Source organism: Gossypium arboreum, chromosome 12 (assembly GCF_025698485.1).
Source record: "Gossypium arboreum isolate Shixiya-1 chromosome 12, ASM2569848v2, whole genome shotgun sequence".
NCBI classification, from domain to species: Eukaryota; Viridiplantae; Streptophyta; class Magnoliopsida; order Malvales; family Malvaceae; genus Gossypium; species Gossypium arboreum.
In genome coordinates, this window is record NC_069081.1 from 109,467,456 (window position 1) to 109,481,046 (window position 13,591).

Consider the following 13,591-nt stretch of genomic DNA (forward strand, 5'->3'; position numbering starts at 1 on the left):
GAACACGTGCAATATTCATTCTTTGATAATAGGCCATGGAGTTTAGCAGATTTGTATGAAAGGGCTCATAAGTTCGCTGACACAGAAGAAATTAAGAGAGCGGTTCGCAATACCTTCTAGAGGAATAATAGACAATTTAGAAATCGATAGGGAGTTCGCGACCATCAAGGCCCTCCATCTCAGAGTCCATGCATACAAAAATGGGAACAATTGAAGGGTTATTTGCAGAATGAATCGTCGAGAGCATTTCAAAGATCTCAGGTTGAACACACAAGAAGGTATGTTCCTCATTGCAAATTTGAAACCTATACTCCCTTAAATGCTACGTGTGCCTATATTCTTAATCGGGTTAAAAGTTTGGGCATCTTGCCAAATCCTCCACCAATGCGACGTAATCAGTCAATGTCAAACTTGAAGGATAAGTGTAATTTTCACGATGACGAAAGACATAAGACTAAAAGATTGTTCTTCTTTGAAAGATGATTGAAGAAGCAATTAGGAATTATGAGCTTAAAGATTTGTGGCTTAAGATGCTACATCGTCAAGCCAGACTCCACAAGGTGCTAACAAGGGTAAGCAAAAAGTTAGAGGTACAATACACGTGATAATTGGTACAGATGAAGAGTGGGCGACCTCTAACACAAAGAGAAAGGCTCATCTTAGAAGTGTAATGTGAGATTTAATGATGAGGATTTGGTGTGTGGTGAAAACGGAAATGATCCAATGATTGTGTTAGCAACTATAGCAAGGTTTGAGGTAAAGAGAATTTTGGTTGATAGCGGTACTATTGTAGAGGTGTTAACTTGGGATGCACACCAAAAGATGGGGTTTAAAGAGTAAGCTTTAAAGAGGGCAAGTCTTTTGTATGGTTTTGAGAACCATCCAATCGAGGTGAAGGGATGCATTACTTTACCTGTTACCTTGAGGGATGACGAGCACAACACAACGAAATATGTTAAATTCTTTGTGGCAGATCATCCAATGGCCTATATAATCCTTTAGGGATTGAAAAGTCTTAAGCGAAGTTCGATATTTGAATTCCCCAAGCAGTCAAAACACGATTCATTTCTTCCACCTTTGTAGCAAAACATAGGTCTTAACCTCCACCGGAGTACTCACTTTAAGGCGTCACAAAGAGATGTTCTAAATATTACGACCACTTCCTCTAGTACTAGCCATGGTGTTCTAATAAAACCAGGAAAAAATCGAAAGAACAATGGAAATTTTAGGGAAATTACCTTTAAAATTGTTCTTCTCAACAATGACTTCTTCTCCAAAATCTCGGATTCGAACAATGTAATTTTTAAGGCTCAAGTAACTTCCTTTTCAGCTGTGTACAACTGTACCCCTTCTTGACACAGGGCGAGCTGGACGTTGCAAGTTAAGGTATAAAGTGTATTTAATAAGCTTCTCTTTATGTTACCTCTCGTCTCATAGAACCAAGTTCCAAGAAGAGTCACTTTTAACTCTTCTTTGAACTGGGTGGGAGACAAATTGTAATGATACTTACTATTATTGACCCATAATTTAATTGAGTCTGGGTCGGTTTCTACACGGTTCGCACTCCAAGTTCTCGTCGCACTATGAGTTCGAGTGTAAGGTACTTGCACCCTTCTATAAGACCACATGATGTGGGTTCGTACCCCATCACATGGCAAACTCACCTTATATAAACATGTGCTAAACCTAGAGTAAGATACGTATCGACATGTATAAAACCTATCTACAATATCACATCTATAGACAATATCATATCATATAAATGCACAACTCCACCTATCTAAAAGACATACAGAAAGACTCAACAAGTTATTACTAATTAAATATTAAAAATAAATTTATTTTATATTAATATGGATATAATTTTAATTAAATTAAATACTAAATCAGGTAAAGGGTAGATTAGATAGGCTGGAACAACAGAAGGCATTGTCTAAGTTACAGTCCAGACAGACCAATTGGTTAGTTTTAAGACATGGCGGGTAAGTTCGTTAAGAAAGTTGGTTAAGCCTTATACCAATTTCAGGCCTTAAAATTTCCCTCTCAAATCCCCCTCTCCAAGTTCTCTTCCCACATTATCGGTCATCTCTGTCTGTTCGTTTTCTGTCCGGTTTTTCATCTTTTTGGGGGGTTTTCAAAGTTGTTTTGTTTCTTGGTTTTTCGGTTTCTCTGTTTCTCAATCTCTTGATCCACATACGAAATCCAAGACGTTGATGGATTGGAAGGTTTCTTTGAGATTATTTTGAAGGTTGTTGATTTTTATGTAAGTTTCCAATTTCTATTAGTTTATTTGATTTGATTTAATTTAGTATCCTGTTTGATTCCTATTCTGGTTTTGGATATACAAAGCTTAATCAATCATGGTATTTGAATTTCATTATCTGCAAATATTTAGAACTTTTTTTTTCTTTTTGGTTTTTTTGATAAATCAAGCATCTGCGCTTGTTTATATTGCAAATCTAATCTATGATTGGAATGAGTGTGAGATATTATTAATGCAATTAAAATAGATATATGTGTTAGATACATATGAATCCGGGCAATATAGCTATAGCTTTTCATTGCTAGGACTTCCGGTTATCTGGAAATCTTTGCTGGGTTCTTATTTGTGCACAAGGCATTTGTTGTTTTGCCGCAATGAGAGATATTTGATAGATTTGAAGCCTTACTTTGTTTCTTATTTCATATACAGAATCAACTCCTGGGTTTTACGATGGTATGGAACTAGACATCACTTGATTTCTCTGATACTGATACACCAAATAAGCATCATCAAGCAGTTCATTCTAGCGAAAGTAAAAGATCCCCTCCTCACTCGTCTTCCCCATCCGCTATGTCTGGTCAAGTAGTTGTTGAAGAACTGAGTTCAACCAGACAATCCACTGATGGTTCAATCACGCCTGTTTCGCCATCACTGGCGAATGAACAACCACAAGATGAAAACTGCCTATTGGTAGATTCAGACAGGATTCCATCCCATGTGTTTGCTGCGACAAGCACAACCAGCCCAGCTGAATGGAGTACGGCTTCAAACGAATCATTGTTCAGCATTCACCCGATGAACGCGAGTTTCACCAAGGACCAGTTCAATTGGATGTCTAAATCTGGTGATTTTGGTTTCAACTGTGATTCCTTAAACATTTCGAGTCCATTGATGGAGCTTCCAAGAAACATGCTATCCCCTGAAATCACCACGAGAAATGGGAGTTTCAACAAGGGCGAAGGCGAGTTTGGTGCTTCTGCATCAGCGGCTGAAGCCATGAGGGAGGTTCTGCAGGAGAAAGAATGTCAGCAAAAGGATAATGTTGCTACGGGATTATCACCTCATTCCCGTAGTTTATCTACGCATTCCGATGCTAGTGTCAGATCTTTTGCCTTCCCTATGTAAGTTTTAATTAATCTCGTTTCTCAACTTTAGTAATCAAGCAACTCATCAAAATCCCATGCCATTTATCTAGTAGAATAATACCTTGATTCTGTACCAGACTCAGTCTTGAGATATAAGTATTTACACCATCCTTAATGAAGATACGATGGGTCGAAGTGAATAATACCTCGCATATCAACACTAATAAACTAACCGAACATTCAAACCGACCGCAACCTCAATGTAAATCACTATGTTTAAAGTCCTTAAATAGTATCATAAACAGTAACTGATATATTTATTATGTTTTTCTTTTTTTTATGTAGATTGACAGGAGATGCAGACAAAAGTGGTTCATTGACAAAAGGCACAAAGACCAAAAAACAACAATCACAACATTCCACAAACCATAAGGAAACGCCAGACAACCCCCCGGAAACCCCTAAACTAGAGCCCTCTCAGGACATCCTTAAATCACAGACCCAAAAACCAAACCGAAATACAGGTTTTAAGAGATGGTGCACTTGCTTCTCTTGCTGCCCATCTTGTTCTTGAGATTTTACTCCACTGTAATATGCGTGTGTGGTTTTGAAAGCAACCACAAGGATCCTGTTGAAGTCTCCGGCTACTTTTCACTTGCTTCCCATCCTGTTGTGTGCAACATGCTTCAAAAGGTACAGGCACACACACACATGTATATTATAAATGTATATATGTGCGGTTTTGAAAGCACCCACAAGGATCCTGTTGAAGTTTGGGGCTACTCTTCACTTGCTTCGTTTATATTTGAAGTTTTTCTGGCCTCTGCTGGTTACTCTATAACTTATTGCAATGCTCCATTTTAAGAAAACATGTTAATGGAAGCTAATGTCAATACTATACATTGAAGTATCTTATTAGGAAGTCTTTGTGCTATAGTTTAAAGTGTAATTGAATTTTTTTTTTTAATAAAATCGAGAAATTTAATCCTTGTTCCATTGACATGGGTCAAGTAAGTAAAACTGATGGTACATTACAAGCTTGTAAATATACCTAAAGCAGAAAAAGATCTTCTATTGAGAACATATGCTTTGTTTGATTTCAACCCATATGCTTGTGTAGATTAGGTAATTGTTTTTCTTTTGATTATTAAAAATCCCTTAAATTGCACAGTACATATATTTCTTGCTTCATAGTTGTGAAAGAAAGGTATGCTACTTACTGGAAAATGTAAAGTTCCTATATTTTTCTGTACCAATGTTAAAAGTGGGGTGACAAAAAAGGATTTAAATAACCATCGATTTACGGAGGTTTCAACTCTTTTGAGCTCACAACATTTTCCAGTTTCTACAATTCTAAATCCGGTGTGGATCTTAATAGGAAAAGAAGGTTGAGCAAACATTGATATGCTTCATGGGGTTGGTAACATCCTTAGCACCGGCGTGCCTCACGAATTCTTCCGGCGAAAGGAAGTTTCCGTGGCAAACACATACTATACACACCTGTCCTTTGGTGTATTTGTAAAGAAACCCTTGTATTTTCCTCCCATTTGGGCCATCTCCGGTGGTGGTTACGCTTGGCATTTTTTTCATCTCTTTATCTTGAATCCAACCACGGGAAAGTTTAGGCTTCTTGGCCGGATTCTCAGATTCCGTTATTTGGGAAGGCATCTCCGGTACGGACTTTATTGGGTTAGAGGAGGATGATGGTGCAGTCCACCCTTCTACTCCTGCACTGAATTTATTAATGTCTAAAGATGGTGATCAAAAAGCTTAAATAATGTTGAATTATCTATAATTGAACTTTGATTTTCTTACTAATTAAAAAAAACATAATTATGCATTCAATTCATGGCTAGTGTCGTAAATTGAGCTCCAACTCCACCTTAGATAAAAAAACGATCCAATTCATTTTCTTTTTAACCAGACCCGAATAAAGGTAACAACTTGTTTAGGGGAACAACATACCTTCTAATTTTCTAAAACCTTCCTTTATCTTATCGATGGCTCTATTTAGTGCAGGAGATTTAGCAGTAGAAGCCGCTAGCCAAGCAGGAAACTCAGTAGGCGCCGCCCCCGCCACTAACAACTTGTCTTTCTCACTCCCTTTCATGCCATTCCTCTGCTTCTCCACAGCTCTTTTCTTCGCTTCAACTCTCTTCATCATCCTTAATTCCTTTACATTCACTATCCTTTTACTGCTTTCCACTTGTGCAGGCAATGAACAAGACCTTGCCAATGAAAGATAACTCTTCGGCAACGTGTTTTCCAACTGTTCTGTAAAATTCCTCTTATGATTTACCACTTCTCCCGCTATGGAAGATGATCTAGTTAAAGGGTTTAGTTTGCTGTAATTTCCACTACCGTAAATCCCACCCAGCGATAGCCTGAGATTCACCTTTGGTTCTGGATCGGGAAATTGGGTTTGTTCCGATGTAAGTTTTTCTGATGAAAATCTTTGAAAACTACGAATTGGTTTATTGTCTTCAAATAAAAAGTTGATTTGATCAGCCTTGCCTTGTATTCCTTTTGCTTCCGCCATTAGACAAGGTTAAAGAACTTCCCCCTTTCTGCTCACCTCCCCCAAAAAAAAAAAAGTAGAACATGAGCACAGAAGAGCATGAAAAAGGTTACAAACCCAGAAATTGTAATAAGATAAAAAGCTTACATGATGGATGAAGATACAGAAACTGAGATCACCGGAAGAGCTGATTTAAGAGATAGAGGAAGTAGTTTGTTTTGCGTTAAAATTTTGAGAGAAAGATGAGGAAATGGGGCAACATATGTGATGAGATTATATAGATGCAGCACACACGTGGTAATCAGTGGAGAGAGAGAAAGAAAAAGAAGATAAAAACGTACGGTTTTCTTTTCTGCCATTGTTGCAACTTGCACCTGCAACTCTCTCACTTGTGCACTTTTACAGCAATAACATATCTGTTTCCACTGTTAGCAACAACATCTCGTATTGATTTGATTTTCTTTCTATAATTTTTTTTTAAATTGAATAATTAAATAGGACAAGATTCACATGTGACAGAATTTTCAGGTAAAATAAATCTGAATAAAATTTATATATAATTTAATAAGTGATTAAATTGAATTAAGATTAAGATATAGGAACACCACAAAAATACTATTTAGGACATAACAAGTAGAGGTTGTTGGTAAGACCTTGAGCGTGACAGATTTCGCAACTTGGTTATGTTGTGCTTTGTTTTCTTATTAGGTGTCTTTACACCCTATAATAATTATGAATATGTATATTTTCTTAATTTAATTTTATTCGAGTTTAAGTACTATTTTATCTAAATTTATTCTTAAGGCACACTTTGTAATATAATTGAATAGGATTGGCTGTTTCTCTACTTTGCCATTCTAGCAGCTATACCTCCAACCAAAGTGTGCTTGCCACGTAAGTTAAAAAATTAACTACCATTTAACTATAGTTTTTCTTAATTGGTAAACTACAAAGATTTTTATTTAACTTTTGTAAGTTTTTTTTTGGAAACGGAAAATAAAAGAATTTGAAAAAGGGCACTGTTATTACAATTCATTTTCATTTTGGTCACCTGTTATTAATTTAGTGTTAGGCAATATTATTGTATATTTATTTTAATCACTCAATTTTAGTTTTCACTTGGGTCTCATTTTATCTTTTTAATTTTATTTAATTTTCATTTTTAAATTAATTTTAATTTTTTATTTTATAGAAAAAAATTGGATTTTTATAGGAAATGCCAGAGTGTTTACACAGAAAAACTATATTATCCTTTTAGTTTCTTTTAGTTTTTCCACGTAAAAGGAAAAAATATGGGGTTTTATAAAGAATTACTTAGGTTTTTATAGAAAAATTTAAATTTTTATAGAAAAACCTTTTATTTTTTAATTTCCTTTTATTAATTAATTTTAATTTTTCAGTAAAAGAAGGAAAAATATGAGTTTTGCATAAAAATTTGAGTTTTTTTTTACAAAGAATTGAGTTATAAGAAAAAAACGTTAGTTTCATCTATGTAGCAAAATAAAGTTTCATCTATGTACCAAATAACTCAATTTCTTGTAAAAGCTTAGGATATTTTTTGAAAAAATAAAATTAATTAATAAAAAAAGAAATGAGTGATCAAAATGAAAATATAAACTGAGTGACTAAAATGAGTGTACAATAACATTGTTTAACCTCAAATTAACGGTGGATGACTAAAATGAATATGATTTGTAATAGTGGTGCCCTTTTTGAATTTTTTTTATTTTTGGTGCCCAAAATAAAAAACTATTAAAGTTGGGTGACCAACTAAATAGTTTACCCATAATTAAGATTGAATAGTTTTTTTTAGAAGGAAATTCATTAATTCATTTCAAAAATGGGAGCGACCATACAATTAGAAAAAAAAAAAAGAGTAAACGCTCATCATAGGCTGTGTATTACAAGTTTCATCAAAACAACAAAGACTTCAACCTCAACATCAATAGAACATTATTGTGCGTTGAAATTGACTACACATATATCTGAAGTGAATGCAAGCAACATACAATAAGGAAATCAATCATGAATGGTCCAAAGTGGCGGGAAAAAATGGGCAAAAAAATTAAGCATCCACCAAACTGGAGAGGACGACAACAAAACTATCCCTAAAATCAGTTGCAAAAGCAAGACTACATGTATAAGCAAGACTAAAAAACATGTTACAAGAGTAGATAAAAACTTCTAAAAGTGATGACTTATTAAACAACGGAAAACAAATAAAAAAAGATATAAAACTTAAGACAATACGGATCCAAACCGACTTATGAAATCATTTATTATTTTGAAATACTCTCAAAACAGAAACATATTAAGAAGTTAGTGAAAAGCCACTCACTTTCTAAGAGAAATGGCTAGTGATCAGTAGAGTTCCAACGATGACAAACACCGTCATTTGTCCATCATAACTTGTGAAGACAACAAAGATACCCACAAAATAGATCTACAAATTGAAAAAATAGTAGGTGTATGAAGTGAATGAAAAGAAGAAAGAAAGAGAGGGTTTGTGAGATGGAGAAAAAGGCAGGCGGTAACCAATCTTGAGGTTAACACCTCTGTTGAGCAAAACAAAAGAGAACAAACAAACATCTTGGAGAAAAGAAAAAAAAAATAGGGTTTTCTGGATAGAGTTATTAAGATTGAATTATGTTTAGTACTATTATATTTAACTTAAAATAATAAAAATATGCATGTAATTGGATTTAAACCCACATCAATTGTTGTATTAGTAAAACCTATAATTTTACCACTCAAATAAAACTTTATTTTAGTATTTTTCTACATTTAGTTTTATTATGCACACATTTGTGTCCTAATATGTGATTTCCACATTTCATTATTTATTATATGTTATTTTTAAACAAACATTAATTTTTAAATATATGGTTTCCACATGCATACGTGTGCTATAGAACTTCTAGTATTAATAATATTGTCAATATCTTAAGTTAATGTCACCCATCAACCGGGTCTCAACTCAAATAAAGAATTACCAAAAACTATTTCATTTGCTTTTTTTTATTATTTATTGTAGGTTGCTTTTAAACATACCTCTATGTTTTAAATTCGTGATTTCCACCGTGTAATAAAATTTCTAGTACTAATAATATTGTTGATTGAGTTAGTATTTGTATCATTTAATATTCTTAATCTAATCTGTTTTGTATTTAAATTTCATTTTACTTGCCATGAATTTTTTTCATTCCATGTTTATTTTTTCTTTTTCATTTTAATATCTTTTCTATTTTAATACTTTTCATATCCATGTGTTATTATTAATTAGTTTTAAATTATACTTTTTATTATTTATTATATGTTATTTTTAAACACATCTATGTATTTTAAATACGTGATTACCTGTCCGATAAAATTTATAACTTTTAGATAAAATATTTATAAAAAAATATTAAGTGTCTCTTTTTATAGGGTTGTTTATTGATTGGAGTCCACTGTGAGAAATCGACAAAGAGGCCTTTACTACCCTCTTGGGCATCATTTGGTTGCTTTGGAATGCTAGGAACATTAAGCTTTCTCAAGGAAAGACGATGACTCCACAAGATGCTTTGATTCGTGCTAAGACCATTCATTAAGATTTCAAGGTTCACAATCGTATCCATGCGCTCATTTTCCTAGGAGGTTGAGGATCATGAGATGGGAAAACCTATGTGGAGAGCAACTCAAGATTAATATTGATGTGGCCTAGATTGCTAGGGAGTGCATGATGACCTAATTTGGTGCAGTAGTTCGCGATTTAGAGGGCATGGTTCATGCAGGTTGCCCTTGACACCTTAATGGAGCTTTTGATGCTCTCTCGGTTGAGGCCCTTGCTATTGCTAGAGTTCTCCAGTTGGTTAGGGTACTTGATTATCACCACATCATAGTAGAGATGGATTGTTTTGCTATTGCAAATAAACTTAATAGTCATTCTTTGGACCTGTTTGTGTATGGCTGAATCATTGAGGATGCCCTTGGATTATGAAATTGATTTGATTTTATTATTTTCCAGTATGCTCATCAATCGACCAATAGGGTTGCACATAGACTTGCCTATTGATCTATGGATGAGAATGTTGATTGATCTTTTAATTTAGACTATCAGGACATTGTTATTCACCAGCTGATGTTGAATGACACTTTAGGTTGATTTATTTTGCTCTTATCAACTTTTACTTTTAATAAAATTATTTTATATTTGAAAAAGTAACATAAGTATTATTTTATTTAAAATATAAAACATAAAAAATTATATAAAATAAAATATTGGGAATTTTCAAAAAAAGTTTATTTTTTAAAGAAAAATAGTTGCGTTAGGCTCAAAGACCCAATTGTCAATATGTATCAATATTGGTTGGTAAGTAATCTAAGTTTCATTTCATTAAAAAAATTCAACGTGGGTCTTCAATTTAGTCTATTTTGATCCATTTCTACTAATATTGCATACCACTACTGCACCTTTCAGTTGGCTATCTTGTTACAACTTTATTCTAGTCACTAGCCTTGCCTTCGACATCCCCCTCCTTGCAGTTAAGGTAACGACTTCGGGCATGGCCAGCTCCCATAGTGTGATGGGCGATGTGTACAAGGTCCGAGAATGAATTCACCGTCGTATGGCTAATCGGCGATTACTAGTGATCCCAGCTTCATGTAGGCAAGTTGTAGCTTGCAATCCGAATTGAGGGTAAGTTTTTGGAATTAGCCCACTCTCACGAGGTTGTGACCCTTTGACTCGTCCATTGTAGCACGTGCGTCGCCCAAGGCATAAGGGGTATGATGACTTGACTTGATCCTCACCTTCCTCTAATTTATCACTGACAATCTGCTCAGGGTTCCAAACTCAACAGTGGCAACTAAACACGAAGGTTGCACTCATTGCGAGACTTAACCGAACACCTTCCAACACGAGCTGACGACAGCCATGCACCACTTGTATCCGCGTTCCTAAACTATTCATAAAATAAATTAATGAAATTTTGCTATTTTGCTGATTGAGTCTTAGCTCAATTGGCATTGACATTGTTGCCAGTGTAGAAAGACGTAGGTTTGAATGCACTAAAGTGCATTATTCTCCTATTTAAGGGTTAGGGAAGGGCTATGGTAAATGTAGGCATTGCATAAAAAGCAACAGATATAATAATAATTTATAATGAGATTAACGTTTAAAAAAATATTATGCTATTTTAAAATAATTTTTTTGTCTTAACTCTTATTTTTTTTATATAATGCCTAAATTATTTATAACTCTCAATTGCTAAAGTAAATGATATTATGTATTTGAGTGAATCCATACCCTCCAAATTGTTGTAGTAGAAACAATGCCAACCGAGTTCAGATTCACTCGACTTATCTTATCTCTTCTTATTTTCTTAAGATTACGTTTAAAAATAAAAAATATAATTATTAAATTAATTTATTAAACTAATTAATAATTTTAAATTCTATATATGCATACAAATATATTTATAATATATAGTTGAAATATATTTATGTGTATATATAATATATATTATTAAAAATACACTACAAATTTATATCATATATTTTAAAATATTAATAAATTTAGAACATCTAGTGTCTAATTTTAATATCATATGTGTTGCACGTATTTTGTACACTTAAATTTTACATTTTTAAATAATATAATTTTATTTCATGTAATTAAAAAGCTAATGTTATGTAAATTACTATAATTAAAATATATCAAATTATTAAAACATTTGTAAAATACAAAAAGTAAAGTATTTTAAATTGATACTCCACACCCTTCCATACTCACATTTTTTTAATATAATATTATATAATAACACATTATTTATAAAATTATGTATATAATATAAAGCTACTTATTATATAAATAATAAGGAAAAATTAATATTAAAATAAACATTTACAGAATTTTTAAAAATTAATGTAAATTAATATTTTAATAATACAATAATTCAATGTAAATTTTAACATTCTTATTCATTATATAAATTTATTTAACAATTTTTTTACAAAGTTAAAATTCTTACTTGAAAAATCTTATAAATAATAAAAACAATTAAAACTAATAATACAATGAATAATAAACATACATATATCAAAACACACTAATATTTTATTATTTTTTTATATTGTTTTTACCCATAACTCTTCGTTAACTCTTAAATAAAAAATAAAAAAATTAAATATACTCGAACTCACGTCCTTCTAATTATTACAATAAGCTCCATCTGCATACAAATATACATTAGGGTTAATAAATACGAGAGACACTTGAATTTAGAATATTATACTTACTTGGTACCTAAACTTTTTTTGTGCAACTAACTTGCACTTGAAGTTGGAGATTGTATATAAACTTCGTATTTTTTTTATACCTAACTAACAACGTTAAATAATGTTGACGTGACACTAATGACCAATAGCATGGTGATATGCGGTAGTCTAACATTTTGACACGTGACAAAAAATATATTTAATATTTATTAAAAAATTGTCACGTGTTAAAATGTAATATTGTTACGTATCACAATATTATTGGTCGTTAATGTCATATCAATATATTTTTTAACAATATAGTTAAATACCTAAAAATAATATTAAATTAACTTATAATTTTAAGTTTAAGTACCAACCGCTAAATTTGTAAAATAAATCTGAAATAAAACTTAATAAACTAGGATCTATCATGTCAAATCATCAAAAATAAATTAAAAATAAAAAGAAATGCTGAAGCGTACCTGAATCCATGAATTCCTTAAAATTTTATCGGATTTTAGGAATTTGATCTTCCACTTCCCTAATAATGGGATATTAAAAAAGATATCTTGTGTATAATTTGGGGACCATGACCCTAATATTTATAATCTTGGCATATTAGTTCTAATCAAATTTTAATTAGCCCATCATTAATTATAATTTGATTAGAATTCAATTACTAGAGTATCTACACATAATTGACCTATATTTTATTTAATAAATAAAGCCTAATAAAATTCTAACCAAATTAGATCATTTTAATTTGAGCTAACCTATTATGATAATAAATAATAACATATAATTACCCTTAATATATATGTGATGTTCATATTTTCAACATCAATTATGTAGAAATTGTCCAATTTTGTAAATATTTAATCTTATATATTATTAGTATCAAAACAAAACACACAATCTTGCTCCAAGTTGCAGATAGAGCCTATAAATACAGAAAGTACGGACAAAGGATAGATGACACGTTTAATGAAAAGATTGAGAACTACACGTGGCAAAAAACAAGGGGTCAAAACAGGCAAGTTTGTCAAGTTGCATGCAAACGGCCTCGTATTGATGATATCATCCAGTTGTGCTTTAACTGTTAGAAGCGTCGGGAAATGAATTATTTTATCGCTATGCCCACGCGCGAATTATGTCATGTATTAACCAAGTCTCCTTCCTTTATTTTAATAGGAAAATCAAATTTTAGACTCTTATATTAACTTATTGTAGAAGTTGTTTTATAGCGAATAAATTATAGGTAAATTTTTATTTTGACCACTTAATTTAAAATGTTATAATTAATTTAATTATAGATTTATTTAAAAGTTTCCATTGAAGTTATTGAGATATTAAAATTAGTGTTATATAACTTTCTCTATCATATTATCTGCATCGATTAAAATTTTTATTTTCTTTTCTCTTTTATGACTCAATTTTTTTTTCATAAAACAGTTTTGGATGTCATAAATTTTGAAAACTAAAAAT

At 32.0% G+C, this 13,591-nt stretch overlaps 2 protein-coding genes across 4 annotated transcripts; one reads left to right on the forward strand and one right to left on the reverse strand.

Annotated features, from left to right (window-relative positions):
* Positions 1 to 1,919: 1,919 nt before the first annotated feature.
* LOC108476695 (uncharacterized) lies at positions 1,920 to 4,344 on the forward strand. Its single transcript, XM_017778968.2, has 3 exons — positions 1,920 to 2,263; positions 2,693 to 3,384; positions 3,694 to 4,344. Exons 2-3 carry the CDS (start codon positions 2,834 to 2,836, stop codon positions 3,920 to 3,922), a joined length of 780 nt encoding a protein of 259 aa, XP_017634457.1. The 5' UTR covers positions 1,920 to 2,263; positions 2,693 to 2,833; the 3' UTR covers positions 3,923 to 4,344.
* Positions 4,345 to 4,469: 125 nt separating this feature from the next.
* LOC108476694 (ninja-family protein AFP3-like) lies at positions 4,470 to 6,356 on the reverse strand. 3 transcript variants are annotated; one of them, XM_053023586.1, is made up of 4 exons: positions 6,208 to 6,356; positions 6,014 to 6,053; positions 5,314 to 5,915; positions 4,470 to 5,075 (listed from the first exon to the last, which is right to left on the reverse strand). In XM_053023586.1, the coding sequence occupies exons 3-4, from the start codon at positions 5,885 to 5,887 to the stop codon at positions 4,720 to 4,722; spliced, it is 930 nt and encodes a 309-aa protein (XP_052879546.1). In that variant the 5' UTR covers positions 5,888 to 5,915; positions 6,014 to 6,053; positions 6,208 to 6,356; the 3' UTR covers positions 4,470 to 4,719. The 3 variants fall into 3 exon arrangements, with proteins under 3 accessions (XP_052879546.1, XP_052879547.1, XP_017634456.1); XM_053023587.1 differs by lacking the exon at positions 6,208 to 6,356 and having other exon boundaries at positions 6,014 to 6,170; XM_017778967.2 differs by lacking the exon at positions 6,208 to 6,356 and having other exon boundaries at positions 5,314 to 6,170.
* Positions 6,357 to 13,591: the final 7,235 nt, after the last annotated feature.

Bases quoted from the DNA above. Each gene is read 5' to 3' on its own strand.
- LOC108476695 (XM_017778968.2), top strand. From the start codon at position 2,834: ATGTCTGGTCAAGTAGTTGTTGAAGAACTGAGTTCAACCAGACAATCC. The intron at 3,385-3,693 runs GTAAGTTTTAAT...TTTTTTATGTAG, and splicing joins AGATCTTTTGCCTTCCCTAT to ATTGACAGGAGATGCAGACA.
- LOC108476694 (XM_053023586.1), bottom strand. From the start codon at position 5,887: ATGGCGGAAGCAAAAGGAATACAAGGCAAGGCTGATCAAATCAACTTT. The intron at 5,076-5,313 runs GTATGTTGTTCC...AATTCAGTGCAG, and splicing joins AGGTTTTAGAAAATTAGAAG to GAGTAGAAGGGTGGACTGCA.